We start from the raw sequence: 22,943 nt of genomic DNA on the forward strand, positions 1-22,943 counted from the left end.
TTCAGAACGCAGCAGCCCGTCTGGTCTTCAACCTACCCAGACGCTCCCATGTTACCCCGCTCTTCATCTCCCTCCACTGGCTACCCATCACGGCCCGCATCAGATTCAAGACCCTGGTACTGACCTTCCGAGCGGTGAATGGAACTGCACGTGACTACATCCAGTCTCTCCTCCAGCCTTACACCCCCACCCGCCACCTACGGTTTTCTTCTGACAACCGTCTGGTGGTCCCACCTCTCAAGAGCGCCTGCTCCCAACCCAAGCACTTCTCCTGTCTGGCCCTCCAATGGTGGAATCATCTCCCCACCTCAATCAGAGATACTGACTGTCTCTCTATGAGGAGGTGAACAATTTCCCAGTCATTGAAGCCTGAACACAAATGGTTCTCTGTGATTAACATGGCTAGTGGCTTTTGGTCTGTGCCGCTAGTAGAAATGAGACCATGGCTGGATTTCTTGTTTGACTGTTGCCAGTACCAATGGACCAACCTGCTACAGGGTCTCCATAAGATCTGTTCAAGGGAAATCCAAACTCCAAGGACCACATACATATAATCCAGGTGAAAAAAAACGATCAGAGACTCAAGAATACCCTCGCTACTGCAAGTGATCCAAGTAATTATGCCAGCATATCAAAAGAGTAAACAAACTGAATTTAGGCTACAATGTTGGTTGCATTAACCTGTAACATTATTTATTGAACTGTATTTTGAGAACATATTCACGCTGAGTACAGTCATTAGTTTAAAAAGTCAATGAAAAAGAAACGGTATTAAACATTCAAAAACATTTAGCAAACAAAATATTTGAATAAATCAACTTCCCAAAATTCGAATTACTGATTTTTTTTTTTTTTTTTTTCAAGTTATTGAAAGCTAAGTTATTTATACACAGTACATATTATTTATGTACAATCCTAAATTAGCATAAATGAAATATGCCATTTGATTCTGTATTTAGCTGGATTATTACATCCTGAACACTCCAAATCGAGTCCTCTGCACTGGTGCGTTCAGTGCAGCACTAAGGCTCAATCCCAGAACCATCCGTGTGTCCGCAGGGTCAATAATCCCATCATCCCACAGCCTGGATTAGAAAAAAAAGAAATCATGTTTTATTCATCATAAAAATGGCTCTCTTTAATATAGAACTTTGTCAACAATGTTGCTACACTGTTTGTGTGACAATTTCCCCTTTTGTGTTCCAGTACAACACCAATGTTCTAGCAACTGCTAGAACATTATTTCCCCATGTAAAACTCTTACCTGGCACTGGAGAAGTATGGACTACCCTCCTCTTCAAATCGCCTCACGATTGGCTCTTTCATGGCTGCTTCTTGCTCTGCTGTAAACTGATAGTAGATCCATTTCAAAAAATTAGAATAGCTCCTCTTGGTCAGTAAAAGTTCAACTAAGTAGGTAAATAAGCCTTGAGTGTTTGCTGTGTAATTGTGTCCAGGACAGAATGCAACATGTCACATCTGTGCTGGGGCTCAACTGAGTTTTGAGCCGCTTGATTGTTCAAATGGGTCAAATTACACTCCATCAACACTAAATCAATCTGAAGTTTTTAAAAGACTCTGTGACTGGTAAATTGTTGTGGATTGACGACACAGTCCGTGAAATGACAACTGATCTAGAAATCAGTCATCCCTTTGAAACTACTGTATCTTCAATGAAATGTTTTTATTGATTACAAATGTTAGTATACATCCTCTTACATTTCAACAGCAAGATAGTTAGCATAATAACTTGGGGATCTGAGATATAGCTAGCTTCCTGCATGTATGCAAAATGATTGACGTATTGGTGCCCTGCTGTAACAACGAAACAAAGGGGTAATCACCAGAAGCCTGTATGTAAAAGGAAAAGTTTGCAAAACATTTGTAGGTCTACAAAATGTCACAGGTCTGTTGTTAACTAACCTAAATAGCTTTTAACTCCTGGGTTGATTTTGGGGGGGTACTTAATCCCAAACACCACAGTGACAGAAATACTTCACCTCTTTGCCTTCTCTTGTTCTCTGATCCTTAGTGATGGTGGCGAGGACTGTGGCAGCCTGCTCTCCACCCATCACAGAGATCCGGGAGTTAGGCCACATGTACAGGAATCTTGGGCTGGGAAAGGACACCAAACAAAGAGAAACATCAGGACAAATACAACCCCGTTCAATGATGACAGATGAAGGAAATCACAATCCACTCATGGTTCCATCTGATCATTTTGGGAGTTAGTACCACCAAGGCTATCACGGGTTGATAAAATTGATTGTGTGTGTATTTTCAACAAGTTGCACAAGTCAACAAGTCATTGGCCCGTTTTACTAACACTATTGTACAAAGAACACAAACAAAACGGCAAATAAATGACATGGAAGAACAGATTGCGCTAGATTTAAGTAAGAATACATTGCACGCACACATAAATACAAATGTTGCGCCAGATTTGTCTGCACATCATTTTATATGCACAAATAATATACATTTTACTGGCAACTTTTTAAACCTAGATTCAAAATCTACTAGTAAATATGGTAAAGCTGAACACGCCGCTGCTTTGTAGTAAAGTTATACTTGAAACACAAAATCTGAAGTGAATATATTGCACATTTATGGAATCTTGATGTCATATTGTCATCAATATACCAAACCCCGCACACCCAAATATCTCTCTCTAATTTTCACCAGTCTGCTACCTGTAGGCTCTTCCACACATCTCTCATGTTCACCAGTCTGCTACCTGTAGGCTCTTCCACACATGCCATAGTTGCCCGCGCCGTACGAGCCTCCAATGATGACGGTAATTTTGGGAACATTGGCACAGGCAACTGCAGTCACCATCTTGGCTCCGTCTTTGGCAATTCCCCCTGCTTCATATTCCCTCCCGACCATGAAGCCTTATATGTACAGAGGGGGATAGGGAAATAATGTAATCTATTTTATCTGTGCATGGATCAAGCACTTAGCGATACTTACCTCCATCTCAGGTAACTGACTGTTTAGAAGGTTGCTAGTAATTATAACAGTGAGATCCTCTATTGAGTATTAATGATATACTTACCAGTTATATTTTGGAGAAAAAGCAGGGGAATGTTCCTTTGACAGCATAATTCTATGAAATGTGTTCCCTGGAAAACAATTGATTGATTTTTTTAAATTACAGTATTTCATACTTTTGATCAATGCCACAATGGGATATGAGATTTTAATAAGAAGGGATTGTAAACCGCCTAAACACTTAATTAGCATCAGAATAACCTTTGCCTAATGAGTATGCCTGACAATCTAGAGTGTTTTAACAAGCCTCATAGTGATTAATATGAGGGTGGAAATATAGTACACATCAGAACTAAGTACTCAGGGTCCAAGGCTGCTGGGTGCGCACACTTAGTTTCCTGCTATTGCATAAAACATGTAATTTTATCAGGCTTGTTGTCCAGCACACTATAATAGGCAGGGGCAGATATGACAGCTTCATGCCAGTTTACACTAATACCAATACAATAAAGATAATATATGCATACTTTCTTGGCAGATTCTGAGAACAGGACTCCGTTGTTGCCAATGATTCCAACAGGGTAACCGAATATTCTTGCAAACCCTTAAACAAAAAAATAAATACTTACATTGCTTGGACACCATAACACAGGCTCAAGGAGAATGCAGAGATAACTGCATGTAAAGAAATGGTCAAATACATTTTGTTTACACACCTGTGACAAGTGTGTCTCCATACAGGGCCTTGAACTCGTCAAATTTGCTTCCATCAACTATTCTGGATATGACCTGTAATTAAATGGACCAAAAATTGCGTTTTTGCAAAGAATCGTTGCAATCAAGACCTGGATTCATGTGTTTAGTCTTGCAGGGGTTCAACATAGGATTTTAACACAAAAATTGAGGTTTTGGAGTTATCGTTAAAAGTACAAATGTTTGCTCAACTGTCTGCCTATTTCGTCGATTGACAACTATATATATGTCAATAGTATTGTCACGCTAGTAACATTTCTTTGTACCGGTGTAAAAAAGCTGATGTATAGGTGTGAAAAAAAAACTGTGGTACTGTAGACACACTGTACGGGATTCCTCAATCAGGTTGTTATGTTATTTCGATTTGAATGTAATCAAATCCAAACCTGCAAAGTTAGTTAATAAATTAAATAAATCCTACCTCTCTGACATCAAAATTACGCTTCAAGTTTGCTCCGACAATGCCATACAATTCATCTGCTGGGTAAAGGGGCAACTCTGGAGCAACCGTAGAAACCTGTCCAAATATTTGCAAGACATAAAAGATCAGAAAAGAAACTGTATACGCGGCAGCTGATTACTATCCAAACCATATTAGAAGTACTCTTACAGCACACTAACTTCTTAACCACAATGTGTTTGTTTCAAGGTGGCCATTCAGTGGAACCGAAGACCTACTTCACTTTGCATTTCATTTACCTCGAGTTTCTTTTGGTAGTTTATATTTTTAACAGCCTTCCTTGCCAAATGGAGTGCATGGCTATCATCGAGAGCATAGTAGTCTGTTACACCAGACTTTCTGGGGAACAAAAAATAAATACACATTTAAAATATAACTGAAAATATATACTCTTAAGGAAAGCAAGACCATGCTAGTCAGCTAGCAGGTTCCTAAGGACCTTATCGCAACTTTACAAGCTGGGGTGTTTTTGTGAACATATTGCCACTTGCTGTGGTGATCATGGGACGCTACAGAGAGCGAGAGCCACGACAGGCACTACTATCATCAACTAGGGTTATCAACTAACCAACATCTTAATCACTGGCTGCATCACGGCACTAGCACTAGTGTTTCTATTAATGCCCAGATTGTCATTAAGGTCCAAACATGCCAACTTTGACTAAAGATTTTAATCTTATACCTGCAATGGAGATCTGCCCCTCCAAGGTCTTCAGCTGACACCTCTTCCCCGGTCGCCGCTTTAACCTTTTCAAGTCAAAGTTCAACCTCTTTAACTTTTGGTTGATTTTTTCTAAACATCTGTTCATCAACTGTTATTATGGTGGACTCTAACAGTTTTTCAAACATCGTCAAATGTTTTATAGAATATGTTAATGAATAAATAATGAATGAATGACTGAATCATATGGAAACATGTCTAGCATCAGTATATCGTTGAAGGTATTATGAATTATAAAATCAATATCACACTTGACTTGCATTGTGCAGAACCCCTGAACAATAGGTTGGTAAGTTGAAGAGATCAATATAAATCTCATATTAATATAATGACTCAACAAGTTTCTCACCAAAGGAGGTCCTCCCAGAAAAATGGTACCTTGCTTCCGCACAATGATGCTCTCATCTGCCATGGCCGGAACATAGGCACCTCCGGCTGTACAGGAGCCCATGACAACTGCAATCTGGACAAACAGGGGCCATATTACCTCCCATAAGTCACAGCCACATCACACAGCTGAATCATACACACACACACACAAGGGTTTAATGAAATAAATGGCTAGAATCCTGAAAGTAACGGGTTCATTCCTCCATTACGCCTTGAAACTAACTGTGTAAAGAGGGCTTGTGGCAATTCTTAGCATTGGAATTTGCAATTATAGTCTTACTTGAGATATTCCTTCTGCAGAAAGTCGTGCCTGGTTGTAGAAAATGCGTCCAAAGTGTTCTTTATCTGGGAAGACATCTGCCTGTCTGGGTAGGTTGGCCCCTCCAGAGTCCACTACAGGGTTAAGGTTAGTCAAGTTAAAAGATAAAAGTTCACTGTGGTAACCACTTTGAAGGGAAGAAATAAAGGGTATATAATGTTTAGAATTTCATGAGAATCTACTGTATATCTTCTCAAAAGCTCAAATCTCACAAAACCTGAGAAACCCAAGTAATTGTACTCACCTAAGTATATGCATGGGAGGTGATTTTGCTGGGCTATTTCTTGTGCGCGAAGGTGTTTCTTCACCGTTACTGGGTAATACGTTCCCCCTTTGACTGTGGCATCATTAGCTACAATGACACACTCAACCCTTGATTGAAAACAGATGTTTAAATGTGCTACGAATGCATTCAGATATATTGACAAATGTTCAAGATCACACTAGCATTCAAATATGACTATTCCCATTATCACTTCAGCGTTAGGTGGTCCAACCCAACATTGGAACACCTTAAAATAGCTTTTAATAATGTTTTTCTTTTGTATAGTTTATAGAAATCGTTGAATTTCTAGATTATCGTCTTGAATTAATTTTTTATTAACATCTTGATTGTTTACGTAGGAATACTTCTTTTGTTATAATTGTTTATGCATTTGTATTATTTTGGGACGTTTAGACTCACCCAGAAACACGGCCAATTCCTGTGATTATTCCTCCAGCTGGGACCTCTTCCTTCCCGTACAACTGGTACCCAGCAAACTGGGAGAATTCCAAGAATGGGGATCTGCAACAACAACAAAAAAGCAATACATATATAAGAAATTTACATTTAGTCATTTAGCAGACGCTCTTATCCAGAGCGACTTACAGTAAGTACAGGGACATTACCCCCGAGGCAAGTAGGGTGAAGTGCCTTGCCCAAGGACACAACGTCATTTTGCACGGCCGGGAGTCAAACTGGCAACCTTCAGATTACTAGCCCGCTTCCCTAACCACTCAGCCACCTGACTTCAAAATATCAGATGAGCTGTTGATCGTGTTCAGCATTGAGCATGTTTTACATGTACCAAAGGACGCTGTGAAGGTAAAAGTAAAGTCACCCTGGATCTAGTAGTCCATCGATGCGTTCTCGTGGCAAGAGCTTCCCCCGAGACGTGTGCAAATTTCTGGACTTCTCCCCTCCACCTGCGAGTAAGAAAAAGGACGAATCCACTTAAAAGACATTTTAACTGGTTGCATAGAATGACACTAGTAATCGTTTTGGGTAGTGCTTGTGATGGTGACCAGATGGACACAATATTGAAAGTGTTGTCATGTAGTTGTAGAGTTATTGAGCAGTTTGAAGGAAAAGATGAATACCCTTAATGCATTTCTCAACGCATCATTAAGCTCTTTCTCGTTCCATTTACCGTGTGAACGGTAATCTTATTTCGGTCAATCCTGTTCAATAACATGCTCTCCAGTCCTGTTCTGTATCTAGCTGCTTCTATTACATACTCACATGTGCCACATGGCGGTTGTGAGATAAACTTGAACTTCATTCAGACCAGGAGGAAATTCCGAATAAATACCAAATGTGATTTGAAAGTTATTGCACGTGGAAGAAAAAGTGGCGAGGTCATGGTCTGTAGGGTACTTGGGTACATTTAAAATGCTATTACGTCTTTAACATGACTCACCTAACTTCACTCTCTCTGATCGGTCCTTCAACTCTTCAACCAGGGCTTTCATTCTCTCATAGTTTTCCTGGAAAAATACAAGAAATAAACATTATGGCATGTCATAAGGAAAATTTATTTTCTATAATCTATTCAATTATTATTATTATAGTGATATCCTCTTAGAAGTGACTATAATACAAACCAATGAACTGTTCTTAAACACAATTACACAGTCACCCATCATGTGTGATTAGCCCTGTTGCCTGTGACCATATAGTTGGATTTCACCAACGACAGTAAACTACACTGCCACTCTGTGGCAAACTTGATATATGCTACAAATTATAAACAGACAAATACACAGGCCTAATGGCTCCTACAAAGGGCTTGTTGAACTGTACACCGTTCACAGAGAACTTTGTGAAATCTGGCACCAGGGAATAAACTGGAGGTACACAAATCAGTCATGTTGACTGTCTATTTTCTCCTTATAGCATTATAGTATGAATTTTAAAAATGATAATAAATATGAATAGAAAATAATACATATGAATGACTAGATATTTATGAATGCATAAATATCTAGCTATAGGCTATTCATTATATCTGGTAACAAAACCCATTTTATCTTCAGGTGGTAAATGCCAATTAATACTCAAATACTTGAGCCAAAACAAATAAGGGCATATTTTACATTTCATTTTCATTTAGCAGACGCTTTATAGCGACGGTCAAATAGTTCATAATCAGCGAAAGATCAAGCGTCATCAGAAGATGAATGATCAGAAGTGCATAGTTTTACAATATTTCGGTCTGTCTGTTTATCCTAGACACAATCTCAGGATCCAGGCACAGAAGGTACCTGATTATTTTACAATGAAAGCCATATGAAGTGGCAAAACAAGTGTTAAAAATGTAAAACTATGTTTATTATCTATCATAGTAAGACTGTCCATGATGTCCACATCAGTCTTTTTTTCTACATGTCTCCTGGGATTTTAGCACTTTTCCAGACAAGCTACTCAAAACCAATATTTGTTTGTCATTTTCTGAACCAATTCAGGTTGGTGTGTTTCAGACATAAACAACAGGCCACGTACAGTAGCCTACAATATCTTTGATTCGAGTCCTTTTCAAACGTCTCGTGTCGAAAATGATTAGCTAGCTAACACCGTTAGGTTATCTTCAATGTTGTATCTGCAATCTAGCTAGCTAGCTAACTACATTGAAATATCGCTACAATACCAACCTGATACTCCAGGGATTGCGAGTCAGGTTGAGAACCGACTGTTGCGACAACTTCACCATGGTACAGTCTTGATGCACATAAATATGGACTTCTGCGACAAAGCAGAGATATTCCTGGCCTAAAAGTCTGCCACAGCATTGTCTTTAGTTTGCTTTTCTTGCGTTAAACTAAAACTTGCCCTCTAAATGTTATGCTTTTTTCTTCTTCTATTGCTTTCCGGAAGACTTGGTGCGGTCAATACACTGCTGCCACCCATCGGCACAAAACAGACTTGGACAGGCTCTGCTTCACTTTCGCTGTCCCAAAACCTATCCTTTCATGTCCTTAGCCAATGTCAAGATGTTCTGAAATGTATAAACACTAAGTGTCTGTCTAAACAGAACTCCACCCCATCAACTCCCATTAAGGCTATATGCAGGTGCGTAGGTTTCATTATGCAGGGTAAACTTCATGGAGAATTTATAGAAAACCACAAACCAATAGGCTACATTTTAATATCTTGGGCATCTATTCCACATCCCAGAAACTGACACCTCACATTCTAACACTGTAAACTAGAAGATAGGCTAGACCAGGGTTAGCGTTAGGGTTATTAGAGGATTATTAAACCCTCCTATTATGCAGTTTACAGTTTTAAAATAAATATAAAAATATTTTTTATATTTATTATAAACGGTAGTGTAGTTTCTTATCAATTGAACGCCTCTAAAACGTCGGGGGCATGCTTAGGTTTATTGTTCCACTTTACTGACTTGACTGCTACTCCAATGGAAACAGTCGAAATTCTCTAAATGTCAAATCGCAGCAAAGAGAGGCGGGTCTACCGGAGATTTGCAAGCTAAATTACGTCATGTGAAAACAGCTGTTTTTGTGAGGGCATATTCCATAATCTAAAATAGCGGTATAACCTCTACTCTCCATACCTAAAAAATATTTAGTTAAAATGTGGAACCACGCCTTCAGTTCATTTGGATTATTTTATCCGCATCTCCTGCTCCTTGTTAACACCTATATCAGCTCTTTTGGAGGTGAGTCATTTAATGGTGCTATAGATTCCGATCAAACCTTTGCGCAGAGGAACTGCCTTTATCGCGGTCCTGAAACACACAAAGATAATAGACAAACTTGTCAGTGTGATTATGGTTAATCTTAACGTTAATCGTAACGTGATTGTTGAATTTAATATTTTAAAATAATTGAAATAGCAGTCGTCTTCGTGTATTGAAACGAGTTTGAAATCTAAAATGTTGTGACAGTGACATATTTTACCAATGCCGTGATACAAGTCAAACATCATTATTATCATCTTGTTGTCATTATTACTGCTGTCATAGAATAGTTACACCATCATACATTTAATTCAAATGAGATTCCTGCCGGATGAAACTGAAATTAACCTACACCACACGAACATCAGTGTAGCATCCATTATCTCAGACAAAAGAGCAAAATACAAAAAACAGATTTTGTTCATGAATGGAGTGAATATATGACATCCGCAAGACATTTTTTAAGATTAACATAATGTTTTGATTTCTATACATACTAGAAGTAGCCAATGTATTGGCTGTCATTTAGTTCCATAACACTATTTTTTAGTCTAGACATTACATTTGTGTGGTTTTGGATTTGTAGTCAAATTAGCTTGTTTACATAGGGTCAGGTTTCCACCAACAAAACAGTATAGCTCAACAGAAAGGATTGCACTGGAACTTTTGATCCATTGATTCATAGTGAAATACATTCCTTGAGTGCCCAGGCTCAATGCTTTGTAGACTTAATCCAACTTGCCTTATCATGTACCATTCATATCCTATTTATCATATTTGAAGCCTGGTATTTTGGATGCCAATTACCATCTTGATCTTCCAAGCGAACATAATTTTATACATTCAGGAACAGACAATGGGTGTTTAGCTCAATTACTATTAAGTTCAAATACCACACCAACAACATATTGTAAAATATATGTTTATAGAGTTTACTGAAGTATATTTTTCCAAATAGATGTTTGAACAGTAATGAATTAAAGTGAGTGGAAAATCTAAAACTTGAATGGCTGAGGATGAGGTGGAGAGGGAGTGCAGAAACAGACTACATGGACAGGGAACTGATGGAGACTGTAACTTTGCAACAGCAGCAACATCTGTCCATAATGTCCCTCTCCCAGTCCAAACAGTTTCAAGTTGACCACACATCCGCTGAAGAAGGCTGCTTTGGGCCTTCTTGCATGTGGCCCGTTTACAGTCCATTTTAGCCTGATTTCTAAGTACACCCGCAAGTAGGCCTATCTGCATGACTTGAATAATTTCAACCAACCAATCAGCTCACTGGATGAACTGTTCAGAGGGTTGGTGGGGAACTCCTTTTCCTGAAACCTACCGCTACCTCCAGGCCTGCCATTTTAAGCTGCAGGTGGTTCCGTGCAAACCAGTCCTCAACCATGTTCCTGTATTCGCTACACCTCCTTTTCCTCCTTTCTAACTTGACAGCAATGTTACCCAGTACCTCATTGCCTGTGGGAAATATAACCAATTACATGCATTGTTCTGCAGTGACATGAAGCATTGTCTTTCTAATGAAGAAAGGCATTTCCAACTAGTTAGTGCTCTGTGTGCAAATTCATGCCCATTTTGCCAGTTACATTTGTAATGTGAGAATTACGTTTTGACAGCTGGGTGTTTAAATAGCCTAAGCAAGATAAGTCCATGTCCTTTTTGAATAGACGTTTGACATTCACTGGATTTCAAAAATGACTTTCATTCAACCGACTTTCTTCTCGTTTTTTGTTTCCTAGATTGCCTTTTTGTGACAGATTATTTCACCCGAACGCCTCGTAAACTCAACGCTTTCAAGTCCTTCACGAGCGTTGAGTTGTTTCACTTCAATGTGCCTGATGATACTGTGATGGCTGTCTGGAATCTCATCACGTTTAAGGAACAAGGAGGAACGTTTGGAGACTCCTGCCCTGATCGCAATGTAACTGTGTAAGTGATGCGAGCTTTTCAAATGCATGTTGGGTAATAAAAGTGATTTCAGGAAGCTGTTCGGCCATCACTGCTTCGAGCCCAGAATACTCACAAGGTTTCTCCACATCCTCTGGATCGACCTTCAGCCTCGCCTTGCGGCTTCCACGGAACTTCTGGTGGCCTCAACCTGGTTTCTCCTCAACAAGTGCTCTAGTTTGTTTCAATCAATTATTAGAATATTGTTGCTAGATCATAGATTGTTTCCCACTATCTCATAGCTGTGTCTTAAGTTCACAGTAGCACATATAATTCTGTCAACATACCAGGATATTCTGAGGAGACTATTTATCCTAACCAATCTCTTTCTAGTAGTGGATAAATCTACTTTTTACCTCACCGGCTAACATTCCATAAATTGACTGGTTATCATTCTACCATTCAATCCATTGCATTTGCTATTATTTTGTTTATTCCATTATTAGTTCATCATTATTCGTTTATTCATTTTTTCTTTCTTCGATTTTGTTATTTATTCTTCAATAAATTCCATGTGTATTAATACTGAACTGTCTCGTATGTGCAATCTGCTTCAATAGATTCAAAGAACTGCCCACCTTTCAAATTAGTGTGATCGATCGTTGATATAGTTATTTACCTTAGTTGTGTAATTGTAATAAGAGGGTGAATTGTTAAGTAATATGTATAATTGCATTACACATAATGCAATTATGTTAAATAAACTAGTTTGTATTATCAGTTACTTATAGTCTTACTGTAAATGTTACGATTAATGATTCAATTATTGTCGTTTTGATACAGATACTGATACTGAATGACAATTCATATTCATGACAATAACACATAAGTGAGTACACTACAAAGGCTATCTGTTCAGCTTAGATAAGTATTTAATTGCTCTTAGAAAGTGAAGTGCCTAACCTAAGCTCGGTTTGACTGTTTCTCGTTCCCATTTTATTGCAGTAAAAGGTCAAGCACATTACACCTGCAGACTTGAAAACCAGGACCTGTCTGATGGATGCCTACAGCTAATTAGCCTCTCCTATATATTTCCTTTAGCCCCTCCCACATTTGTCACAATCCAAAGATCTCTCTAAAAAAAACTATTCAACTCAATTTATACTTTTAAAACAACTCCATCACTATTCATTTTTAATTCTTTACATTTTCACACGATCAATCAATTTAAACATTTTGTGTTGGGCTTTTGCAAGGGTTTTTATCATATTTACTTGGCTTTTCCCAATCAGGGTAAAACTGGCCATGAACAAAGAACTGCAAAGGCTTCTGGGTCTTAGCTAATGCTCCGGGCTGGGGTCTAATGCTCCGGTGTGCCAGCTAAGGCATTGGTGTATAGTTTACTCTAACACATTTGTCTAACTCGCAAATGACAAGAATTTGGTATTTTACGCAATTAGTCCAGAAGTGGGTGAGACTGGCTCCTCCATGTGGGGGAAATAATTGCGTAATTGAGTAAGTGGCTGGTGCCTCTAACCAATCAGTTGTGGTATAAAATGGGGTTGTGTGAAAAGGAGTGACTGTGCAGAGATTAAGTCTCTGCACAGTCTAAATTTAAAAACCTAAATTAAAACGGCTGAGATGGAAGATTTCATGGAGACACTCAAGTCTACATCCCCCGCATGCGATGATTTAACAATGGCTGTCACTGCATCTGGGGTCTCAAGAACACCTGAGAAATGCAAAGACAGGTTAAAAGACCTCAGATGGAGTTTGGAGGGATAGAGGCAGGAACGTCTAGTACCTCAGGTATGTACTGTACCCACGATGTATTTCCTATACTGTGAAACTAGTGTATCAAATGCAAAACTATCTATCTTTGCGTGTGAAGTGTTCACTGATGAGATGTATGTTGTGTATGTAATATACTCCATATTTCAGCTGGCTCTCTGCAGGGTTGCCTGCTGTCTTGCAGCATGGGGGTGGGACTCTAATGACCCATCTCTGATTCCCCTCATTCGTATTCCTCAAATCCATGTACGACAAGCTGAAAGTCAAGTGAAAAAGAGAATTCATGCTTGTGGCACCCACATACAATAAGATCTCACTGCTGTCTTTCATGATCAAAATAACTAGCTTTTCCCGAACTACGTTCCCCATATTATCCCATGTCCATCCATCGAATGAAATATTTAGGCCCGTTTTTTTTCTGTCCGTGTCCAGTTTGTCACTGCACGCGAGATAGGTTTGCGTACGGAGTGTTTCATCCTTGTGTTTTCTGCTCGATAGATACATCAGATCCGGGGCGCCTCCAGTGATCAACCCTCTTCACACACGCTTCCCCCTCGATACCGTGGTGCCTGGCTCTTCTGCGGTCACTCTGACGTGGATTCTTCCCAACCGTACCACGGGGGTGTTTAATGTTACCAGTCCCCTCCCTGGGGACTGGTTCCTGGCAGCCCATTTACCCAAGGACGAGGGGAAGATCTCGGTCAAGGTGGGTCCCATTTTGTTGTGTGGACACCCTTGTTCTGGGGGGGGAGAACACAGAACCTAACGTGAGAACCTCCAATTGCATGCTGCCGTGCCTTAATGACGTGCTTAAGCACTAAAGATCCAGACACATCCTGATGGGTATTTTGGGCTCTTCATACCGCGTCATGTGTGACATTTCAAAACAACACACATCCTCCATCTTCCATTAACAGAAAATCCGGTTAAATCTAGAACCAGTACCTTCCCTCTGTGTCTTAACCTTAACCCATATCCTCTGTTTTTAGGGTCTATATGAAGAATGTCAGTACCTGTTCCAGCCGCAGCTCATTGTTCAAAGGATCATTGGGTTGTCAGTGCTGTACCCTGGTTATTTCATTGAGCAGATGATCCCCATACACAACAGATCTGTGATTTACAAGTGAGTATGCCAGAAACCAGGGTTTGGAGTCAATCTCAGGAAGGTGCAACATTACAAATGTCACAGAACCAACCAGAAAACATAAGACACCAGGGACACCATCTAAAAATCACAGCGTGACCATTTTGTATAACATAACTAGTTATTTATGCCAGTGCTCTTCAACCCTGGTCCTCAGGGCCCACTGTCCAGTTTGTTATGTTTCCTTGCTCTAACACACTTGATTCAAATGAATGGGTTGTTATCAAGCTCTGCAGAAGCCTGATAACGACCATTCATTTGAATCTGGTGTGTTGAAGCACGGAAGCATCTAGAACATACAGGACAGTGGGCCCTGAGAACCACAGTTGAAGACCACAGCTTTGTGTAGAATTGCGCAAATGTTTTCGTCCATCTTGATTTAAACATTCACAATTTCTTCACCATAGAAAGCTGCAACTTTCTCTTTTACACAATATATTGTACATTTTGTTTATGCAGTAGACCTGGAGATCAATTCAATCAATATCAAAAGTAATTGGAAATGTTGGGGCCTGTTTAATCATTTACATTGTGTAATATGTGACAGTACATGTATACAATTAAAAAGCTGTATCATCCTTAATGTTGGCATACATTTTCTAAAATAAACTAACACACATGGTGTTATGAAACAACAGCAATTCTTCCTCTACACTTAATATCTTTCTCTCTTTCTCATCCGGCAGAGTCTTCATCCCCAGTTACATCTCTAAAGTGAAGGTGCAGCTTGTCAACTGCAGCACCAGCAGTAAGAGCAGCAATGGGGGTTGTCCAGTGGTTGTGAAGCTAAGGGCTCGGGCCCCCCCAGTGCACGACTCCACTTCCATGGACTGCAGGGAGGAGAGCGTCTGTGAGCTACACACACCACTGGCTGTCTGGGAGCAGTGGTACTACATCCTGGTCGAGAGATTTTTCACTAACTCGAGCATCTTCTTCCGCATAGGAGTGCAAGTAACAGGTGAGTGACTCCTGAGGACATTTGGTTCAGATGCCTGTGGTAGTTTTGAAACGTGAGGGAAATGTATCCTTGTTTATGATATAACTTGGTAGGACTACAGGCTTGTAGTGGTTATCATTCTACCATTGAATCAACTCCACTTACAACTTTGGCTCTCTGAAGAATAGGATTACTAAAGCATACCATAAATTGGATCTTATCCATTTGCCTTTGTAAAGGAATCCTCACCATATGGTGTTGGCCTGGGTGAGCAATAAACACCACTTCCAATCACCCCTGAGGTATCACACATCAGCTGTTCCTGGTTAAAAGTCAGTCATGACTTACTATCAAAGCCCTGCTTTGAAGTCAACAGTGTTACATGTATGATCACCCTGATCATGATCCCGGCCTATTGCCATCTCCTGTGTATTTTCTCTCACATGTAGTATATGTCTTATGTGCCGTACCAGATTGCTCCAAGCCCAGTGTCTCCAAGGACTCTCCAAGCGCCTCGTCTCTTAACATGCCCCAGTCCTTTGGCACGGCTATGGGCTTCTCCCTGTCTGAAACTCTCCCTGCCTCCCACCTGCCCAGTTTCTCAAACACTGCGACCCTCATAAATACTCCTGGTGGCAACATCTCCTACATGGCCCACACTCCGGACACCCATAAGTGCTGGCCCATCCGCCCCACACTTCGTAACGAGCTGGACACCTTTTCTGTCCACTTCTACGTCTTCTTCGGGCCCAACATTTCCATCCCTCCAGACCGGACTGCTGTTTTCGCCATCAACCTTCTGCCCGTCCTGGATAGTGGAGGAGTCCTAAATATGGAGCTGAAACTTAATACGGTAAGTCTGATCTAAAATAAAGCTTTGTTTAAAGGGTTGTTAATATGTTGAGAGTTTAGTATGGTTGCTACCAGTTTCGTTCAATTGGAACCCTTTCGTGTTACAAATCGTGCCTGAAGACAAGTCGTAACAATCTCTTTGTTGACGTCGACTGCATTGAACCTCGCAGAGGACCGCATCCGACTGCGTTTTTGCGGCTGTGCTCCGTTTTTGGCAGGGCTAACTCAGGGATGGTCTGCAGACCTTACCTTATGCTCCTGGAATACATGCCACTGTGCTGGCTCTCCGTCTGGTCTTGCAGACGGAGGGAACTTTTTGGGGACTGTTTGATGGCCTTTTCCAGGGAGTCTGTGCTTTTGAAAGGTTTTATATTGATAGTACTGGGTCCTGAGGGTTTTCTGTTCACCGTGAGAAATGGCATTTAATTTCAGCTTGCTGAATTCCGGTACACACCTGAGGGACTAGACGTTCCTGCCTCTATCCCTCCAAACCCCTCCATGCTCTCGTTGGTGAGGGTAGGGTCGTTCAATGCAGTCAGCAAGCTGTGAAGACCACAAGCTTGATGTTGATTTATTTTATTTTTTTGCACCATGAGTTGAGGGTTGTTGTGGAGATGTAGGCTGCACGAGTGCAGTCTGTGCCCACAAACGGCTACTCTAGAGAAATGTTCTTGTCCTCCTCATTTACTCGCTAACTTCACACGCCAGAACTGCTGGACTGAGTCTTGGAGGGAAGCAGAGGCAATACGATGAGTTACAACAAGTAAAACAAGCGACTGTTGCATTTGAGTGCCCCGTTTAATACATGACAGACTGTGAAGCGCTGATATTAAGCTTGACTCCCCAGCTCAACTACACTTTCTATCCTAAGGATCTCATATCTTATTCATGACATGTTTGTGTGCACTTATTGTTCCCCCAGTCTTCACTGAAAGGAGAGAATACAACCATATTTGGGTGCCTGAATCACAGAATGCCAATGTCCCAAAACGACGATACCTCCCCGCAATGTGAATCTGGTAAGTAGAGGTTGTGATTCACAATGTGTGGGTGGGTAACCTGCCCCAGGTATGTTCCTATAAAAACAGTCTGGTTATGAGCCACTTGAAAGTTGTGAAAAAAGGAAGACATGTTTTTCATGGTTCTGTCTTCTGACACAGTTAATACAAATGACTTTGCTTAGGTAGTGGGGAAGTCACGTGTCTAGGTAATGCAGCCAGAGGAATCTTGAATGTATGCTCTCAACAAATGAGTAATAAAGGTGCCCCCATTCAATGACAGAAGGGAAGGCGTCAGCCTGAAGCACCTGTTAGGAGCTCAAAGCTCTTCTCAAAGGGTTGACAACCCATAGAATGGCACCACCACTATGTCTCATTAGTAGGATAACTTGCCGTTCCTATCTGGCACTTGGCTTCTGGCGAACCCGGAGCCAACCAGTGAAGTGGCATCGCGTGTAAAGCCAATAGAGGGCTTGCCTCGAGAGAGAGGGCTCTGTTAGTACCAGGGCGGTCTGTTCCTGTAGGAATAACCATTTCTGGCACTATAGCCTCTTCGACTTCCAAACTTGATTCAAGTGAATGGCATGCATTTGTGCACCTCAGAGGATGTTGAAGTGCTGTCAGTGTGAGAGTGTTTCCTCTGCTCTACCGGGACATGCCTGTGAAGCAGCAGCCATTAAGGTGTTCGCCTCAGCAGTTTCCACTTGGGTTTCTGGTGGGCACCAGATGGTTACACAACAGGTTTGGGCCAAGGTCCCACAAGGGATGTAGAGGCGTGGCAAATCCACTTTTGAGCCACTTAGTCATAGGCCTTCCAAAAGCTATCTCTGAAAATGGCATTGCTGCATGCTCTGATCATCGCTGCTTGTGTGAGTCATTTGAGTGCCTAACTAATGCACCCTGAGTGGCGATCTTAGCAGAGCAGTGCTTTATCCTAATTGGGCCGTTCTGAAATTATTAAGTCCATTTCCAAGTTTTACATATGTAAAACTTGGACGTTGGGCGTTCTCTTGATACGGGCGTTGTAGAGGCTTCTGTGCATGTCCTGAGTCACTGTTTTTTCGGAAGCAGTTCTGGACTTTGGCCCTATTAGAATGTTTTACTTCAGAATTCGGTAGAACCAGTGATAATAAACAGTAATATCTCTGTCAGTGTCATTCGCTTAATGTAAATGTGATTGCCTTTGGTAGTCTCCACCTCTGTAGGTCTAGTAACAGACTGGTTACTGGTTATGTGAGAGAACTGCACCAGTTTATGAGGTGTCTGGGCTCCCTCCACACAGAGTTCCCATGGGGTTTGGCTGGAGGATATTTGCACAATATTTTTCTCCCCAGGTCCATTTTGACCTCACTGATGTTTCATCAGCTGCTTCCACAGTTTGTGTTCAACATGGCCCCTGAGGGGACTGGAGGAGTGAAGTGTTTGTTGTCAAAACATTGACAGGTCACTGGATGACACTGATATTACTGCACATTATCACCTGTTCTACGGAATTCTCAAAGAAGAAATTCGAATAGGTCCATAGTTCATAACTGCTTAAAAGAAAAACACGATCCGTGACTCAAGAAATGTCATCACATCTCATCTTCTTCGATTTAGAAATACGTTTTCATCTTCTGAAACCCCGAGCGACATGATTTTTGTTTCCAGATGAATAGACAATAGGCACCTTTGATGCATCGTATTTAACCTTGTCTCAACCCCAACCACCTCCACCCCAACAGAATCAGATTCTGGGTTTCTTCTCACGGTGAACACCACTTCCAACATCACCAAGCTCAGGATTCCGTACCCACAAACAGGCACCTGGTACCTCAGTCTGCGTTCTCTCTGTGCCACTAAACATGGGTGAGTGACTGGTTCTCAACTCACACAAGCATTTCTGTAAAAACGTGTGAAAAAAAGTGCTCTCTTTAGACCCGACAATCAATGATTGATCGGTCCAGAGTTTCTACTCATCGGACATAGATATCATGATTGTTGTTTTTTTTTTTTTATAAACTTATTTCGCCCACGTCTCATTACCCATGTCTGGCGTGTGACGTGTAACTGTTTTTCAGGTTTGAGCCGTGTTCCAACGTGACAGCCGAGGTGTACCTGCGCTCTTATCTGACGCCGTGCATCAATGACTGTGGGATGTATGGGCAGTGCAAGCTGCTGCGCACCAACAACTACCTTTATGCTGCGTGTGAATGTAAAGCAGGTGACTAAAGCGTTTTTCGAAATACGTTTTGCTTTTGTTAACATTGTGCCGACAAATATCCTTGAGAGACGGAATGAACATGACTGAGGAAAATGAACATGTTGATACATTAAGAAATGGGAGTTAGGTGGGTGAGCGGTTAGGAAAGCGGGCTCTGAAGGTTGCCAGTTCGATTCCCGGCTGTGCCAAATGACGTTGTGTCCTTGGGCAAGGCACTTCACCCTACTTGCCTCGGGGAGAATGTCCCTGTACTTACTGTAAGTCGCTCTGGATAAGAGCGTCTGCTAAATGACTAAATGTAAATAAAAGAAATGGAATTCATCACGAAAGTAGGAAGTCAACATGCCTACTGCTTTGAATCTCCCACAGTGAGTGTCAACAATAGTTTGCCATTGTCACTGGGTATAAATCAGCGGTGGAGTATTTAACTGTGTCTAGCAAACTAGGTTTTAATGTATGTTCAAATCTCTCAAAAACATTTGCCACCATGTAACAAGAGATTAAACCTTCAAATGAAGCTGAATGCCTGCACACTATTATTTCAAGTACACAGCTAAAATAACAATAAACATTGCTCTTGGCAAATCCTTGCAATGGTCACAGAAGAATTATAAATGTTCCCAACTTTGTAGAACGCACACGCCACCGTATATCGGTGCGGTGTTGGTTGTGGTTCTGTGTTCACAGTATCCATGTTGACTGTTTGGAACGTGTCTTCCACTGTTAGGCTGGGCTGGCTGGGGGTGCACAGACAACTCCGGGGCGTACTCCTATGGATTCCAGCTCCTCTCCACCCTGTTGTTGTGCCTCAGCAACTTGATGTTCGTACCACCTGTGGCTATAGCCATACGGAGCCACTACCTGCTCGAGGCAGCTGTGTACATTTTCACCATGTTCTTCTCCACTGTGAGTAAAAACCGCAGATGTGGATATCAAACACTGTGGTTCTTCCTCGGGGGTTCTGGGTCGGGCCGTGAACAGGAAACACGGATGGCGTTGTCTCCAAATCTCAGAAGGGAGATTTGAATCAGTAAATCTGCCCGTCAACGCCATGACAGCATTTGATGTGTTTAATGCACTTCAGTGTCATCTCATGTTCCTTGTGTGTCCTCTGCGGTGCAGTTCTACCATGCGTGCGACCAGCCGGGCATCGTGGTCTTCTGTATCATGGAGTACGACGTGCTGCAGTTCTGTGACTTCCTGGGCTCCCTCATGTCCGTGTGGGTCACTGTCATCGCCATGGCAAGGCTCAAGTCCATCATCAAGCAGGTGCTTTCATTGCTAACAGGCTTTTCATCTCTATGTATTCGCATGTGATCAGGCGCTTCATCTTTGCCTTTCGGTTGAAGGCCTGAGTATGATAGCCTGTACGATTGAAATCCGTTTTACTGTAACGAGCGCATTCCTGTCCTTCGCTTAGATTTTAAATTGTACTGCCTTCCCACTGAGATTGAGGTCAAATCCACTTTGGTAGCTCAAATTCTTTCCACTTGAAGGTCTACATTTTCTTTCCTGATACAGAATGGAAGGTCGGGTAATTTACCTGGTTTTCATGTCTCGGTATTTAACTGGTGTTGTTGTGACCATAGAGCATCAAGATCTAAACATGTTGTAGAGATCTGGCTGTGTAGATCCTGCCATCTCCCCCCCCCCCCCCCTCCACACACACACACACACACACACAAACGCATACAGCGCTGTTTGGATACAATCCCTTTTATATTTGATTTACAGTTCATCACATTTCTGTTCAAAGATCAAATACTCTGCTAATTTGATACCCTGGTAAAGACCAGGCCTGCATGTCCACGAACCCTCGTCTTGGGTAACCATGTTTCTGCTGCTCCTATTGTCCCCAGGTGTTGTACCTGCTGGGGGCGATGTCTCTGTCCATGGCCCTGCAGCTGGACCGTCACGGCCTATGGAACCTGCTCGGGCCCAGCCTGTTTGCCCTGGGGATTATGGCTGTAGCCTGGGTAAGCACTGATACCCGTGAGGAAATCCATAACGAATGTCATCTCTTTGCAGGGTGTTACCTTGCTTGGCCTTTAACGTACACCGTTATTAAATTCACTTCTGCAATAAATGTATTTGTATTTTTAAGATTGATACATTTGAATGAAAGCTTGTATCCCCGTGTATTTCTATTTAAACCTCAGAATTAGGCAGAGTGCAAAATGCAAACAATGTATTGCAAGTATAATATCTATACAACAGCATGTTGTTATTGTTATTTGTAAGGTAGGTTCATGCCTCACCCGTTTGTTATGTGGGCTGTTTCCTGTGTCTGTCTCTCAGACTGTGCGCACCGTCCGACGGCGTCGCTGCTACCCTCCGACCTGGAAGCGCTGGGTGTTTTTCCTCCTCCCAGGAGCTCTGATCGCCACCTCCGCCGTGGCCCTGTACGCCTTCGTGGAGACCCAGGAGAACTACTTCTACATACACAGCATCTGGCACATGCTGATCGCAGGTAGTGTCGGCTTCCTGTTGCCCCCTCCTGCCAAGGCCGAAACCAAGGTGACCCCCTTGAAGCATCGGAGGAGCTGTGGCTATCAACTCTGCGTGAACGAGCATGAGGAAATGGGGCTGGTCGACCCAAACATCATCTCCATCAACAGCATCTGCACCAGCTGATAGCTCAGATCCTTGACACTTTTTCTATTGCCTTGTATCATTTGGTATTTTTAACATGGAAAAAAGCCAGGGACCTTGAATATGCATATACTTGAGTACACAGTTTTATGTTATTATAATCACTAGTATTATCATATTGTATTAATTATTCTATTGATATGAAAGTTATTCTAATGAATTCAATGTCACTCACATTTGATTGAGAATGTTTTTTTGTTTTTTTTACTGATCTTAGCCTAAACACTTGCTGCTACCTGACGGTGACTGTAAAACTGGTAATATTAGTTATGAAATGGGTGGTCTGTCTTTTTACCAAAATAACTGAAAATGTAAAAAGGTAAACTTTCATTCACACCAAAAATGTTTTTTTATGTACATTTTATAAATACATGTACAGTATAAAGCTGAATCAGCATCACAATGTCAAAATGTAATGTTAATCCTTGTTAATATTTGATGCAAACTATTGCATTTGAAGGAATGTGTTGACTTTTACAGGGCTGGACTGTAACAAAATACAAACATTATTCCAAGGAATTTCAAAAACCTAATATTAAATGTTTGTTTCAGTCAGGAACTGTCCCAATACTGAAACACTGAATATGTTTTTAATAAAAAAGTTTTTCCCATTTTCTGTTTGTAATTATTGTATTATGTTGCCATTTGAAATTAAGGCTTCTAAGCCACACTGGTAATTAATTGGACATAAGCATTCCTCAGTGACACGTAGGTCAGTGTATTAGATATTTCTGGCAACATGCAAAATGAAAGTGATTGGATGGATTAGGATTATTGTGTGGATGTGTGTGCTGTAGTTAGCTTTACAGTTTACCTGTTGTTCTCACAACTTTGCAGGAACAAAGCATTTATGAAATGCCTAAAGTAAAGC

At 41.3% G+C, this 22,943-nt stretch overlaps 2 protein-coding genes across 4 annotated transcripts; one reads left to right on the forward strand and one right to left on the reverse strand.

The window, feature by feature from the left end:
• Window positions 1-667: 667 nt before the first annotated feature.
• On the reverse strand, window positions 668-8,782 carry mccc2 (methylcrotonyl-CoA carboxylase subunit 2). Of its 2 annotated transcripts, XM_062451197.1 has the most exons (17): window positions 8,551-8,780; window positions 7,320-7,386; window positions 6,741-6,825; window positions 6,323-6,424; window positions 5,882-6,009; window positions 5,599-5,711; window positions 5,278-5,391; window positions 4,890-4,954; window positions 4,447-4,546; window positions 4,169-4,264; window positions 3,711-3,783; window positions 3,522-3,598; window positions 3,059-3,125; window positions 2,738-2,894; window positions 2,001-2,115; window positions 1,265-1,350; window positions 668-1,085 (listed from the first exon to the last, which is right to left on the reverse strand). In XM_062451197.1, the coding sequence occupies exons 1-17, from the start codon at window positions 8,686-8,688 to the stop codon at window positions 968-970; spliced, it is 1,701 nt and encodes a 566-aa protein (XP_062307181.1). In that variant the 5' UTR covers window positions 8,689-8,780; the 3' UTR covers window positions 668-967. The 2 variants fall into 2 exon arrangements, 1 of the variants encoding a protein (XP_062307181.1); XR_009928500.1 differs by lacking the exon at window positions 668-1,085 and having other exon boundaries at window positions 1,326-1,350; window positions 2,694-2,894; window positions 8,551-8,782.
• A 605-nt stretch (window positions 8,783-9,387) lies between these two features.
• On the forward strand, window positions 9,388-22,685 carry tmem8b (transmembrane protein 8B). 2 transcript variants are annotated; one of them, XM_062451185.1, is made up of 13 exons: window positions 9,388-9,578; window positions 11,348-11,537; window positions 13,785-13,992; window positions 14,276-14,409; window positions 15,117-15,388; window positions 15,841-16,220; window positions 17,142-17,238; window positions 18,942-19,065; window positions 19,278-19,420; window positions 20,148-20,326; window positions 20,543-20,689; window positions 21,280-21,396; window positions 21,719-22,685. In XM_062451185.1, the coding sequence occupies exons 1-13, from the start codon at window positions 9,494-9,496 to the stop codon at window positions 22,052-22,054; spliced, it is 2,412 nt and encodes an 803-aa protein (XP_062307169.1). In that variant the 5' UTR covers window positions 9,388-9,493; the 3' UTR covers window positions 22,055-22,685. The 2 variants fall into 2 exon arrangements, with proteins under 2 accessions (XP_062307169.1, XP_062307170.1); XM_062451186.1 differs by lacking the exons at window positions 9,388-9,578; window positions 11,348-11,537 and adding an exon at window positions 12,926-13,304.
• The last annotated feature ends 258 nt before the right edge of the window (window positions 22,686-22,943 follow it).

The sequence above is a fragment of the Osmerus eperlanus genome, chromosome 25, assembly GCF_963692335.1.
Source record: "Osmerus eperlanus chromosome 25, fOsmEpe2.1, whole genome shotgun sequence".
NCBI lineage: Eukaryota > Metazoa > Chordata > Actinopteri > Osmeriformes > Osmeridae > Osmerus > Osmerus eperlanus.

Coding starts and splice junctions, on each gene's coding strand:
- tmem8b (XM_062451185.1), top strand. CDS start 9,494: ATGTGGAACCACGCCTTCAGTTCATTTGGATTATTTTATCCGCATCTC. Junction 13,993..14,275: donor AGGGGAAGATCTCGGTCAAG/GTGGGTCCCATT, acceptor CTCTGTTTTTAG/GGTCTATATGAAGAATGTCA. Junction 20,690..21,279: donor TCAAGTCCATCATCAAGCAG/GTGCTTTCATTG, acceptor TATTGTCCCCAG/GTGTTGTACCTGCTGGGGGC.
- mccc2 (XM_062451197.1), bottom strand. CDS start 8,688: ATGCTGTGGCAGACTTTTAGGCCAGGAATATCTCTGCTTTGTCGCAGA. Junction 3,784..4,168: donor GTAATTTTGATGTCAGAGAG/GTAGGATTTATT, acceptor ATTTAATTACAG/GTCATATCCAGAATAGTTGA. Junction 2,116..2,737: donor ATGTGTGGAAGAGCCTACAG/GTAGCAGACTGG, acceptor GTCCTTTCCCAG/CCCAAGATTCCTGTACATGT.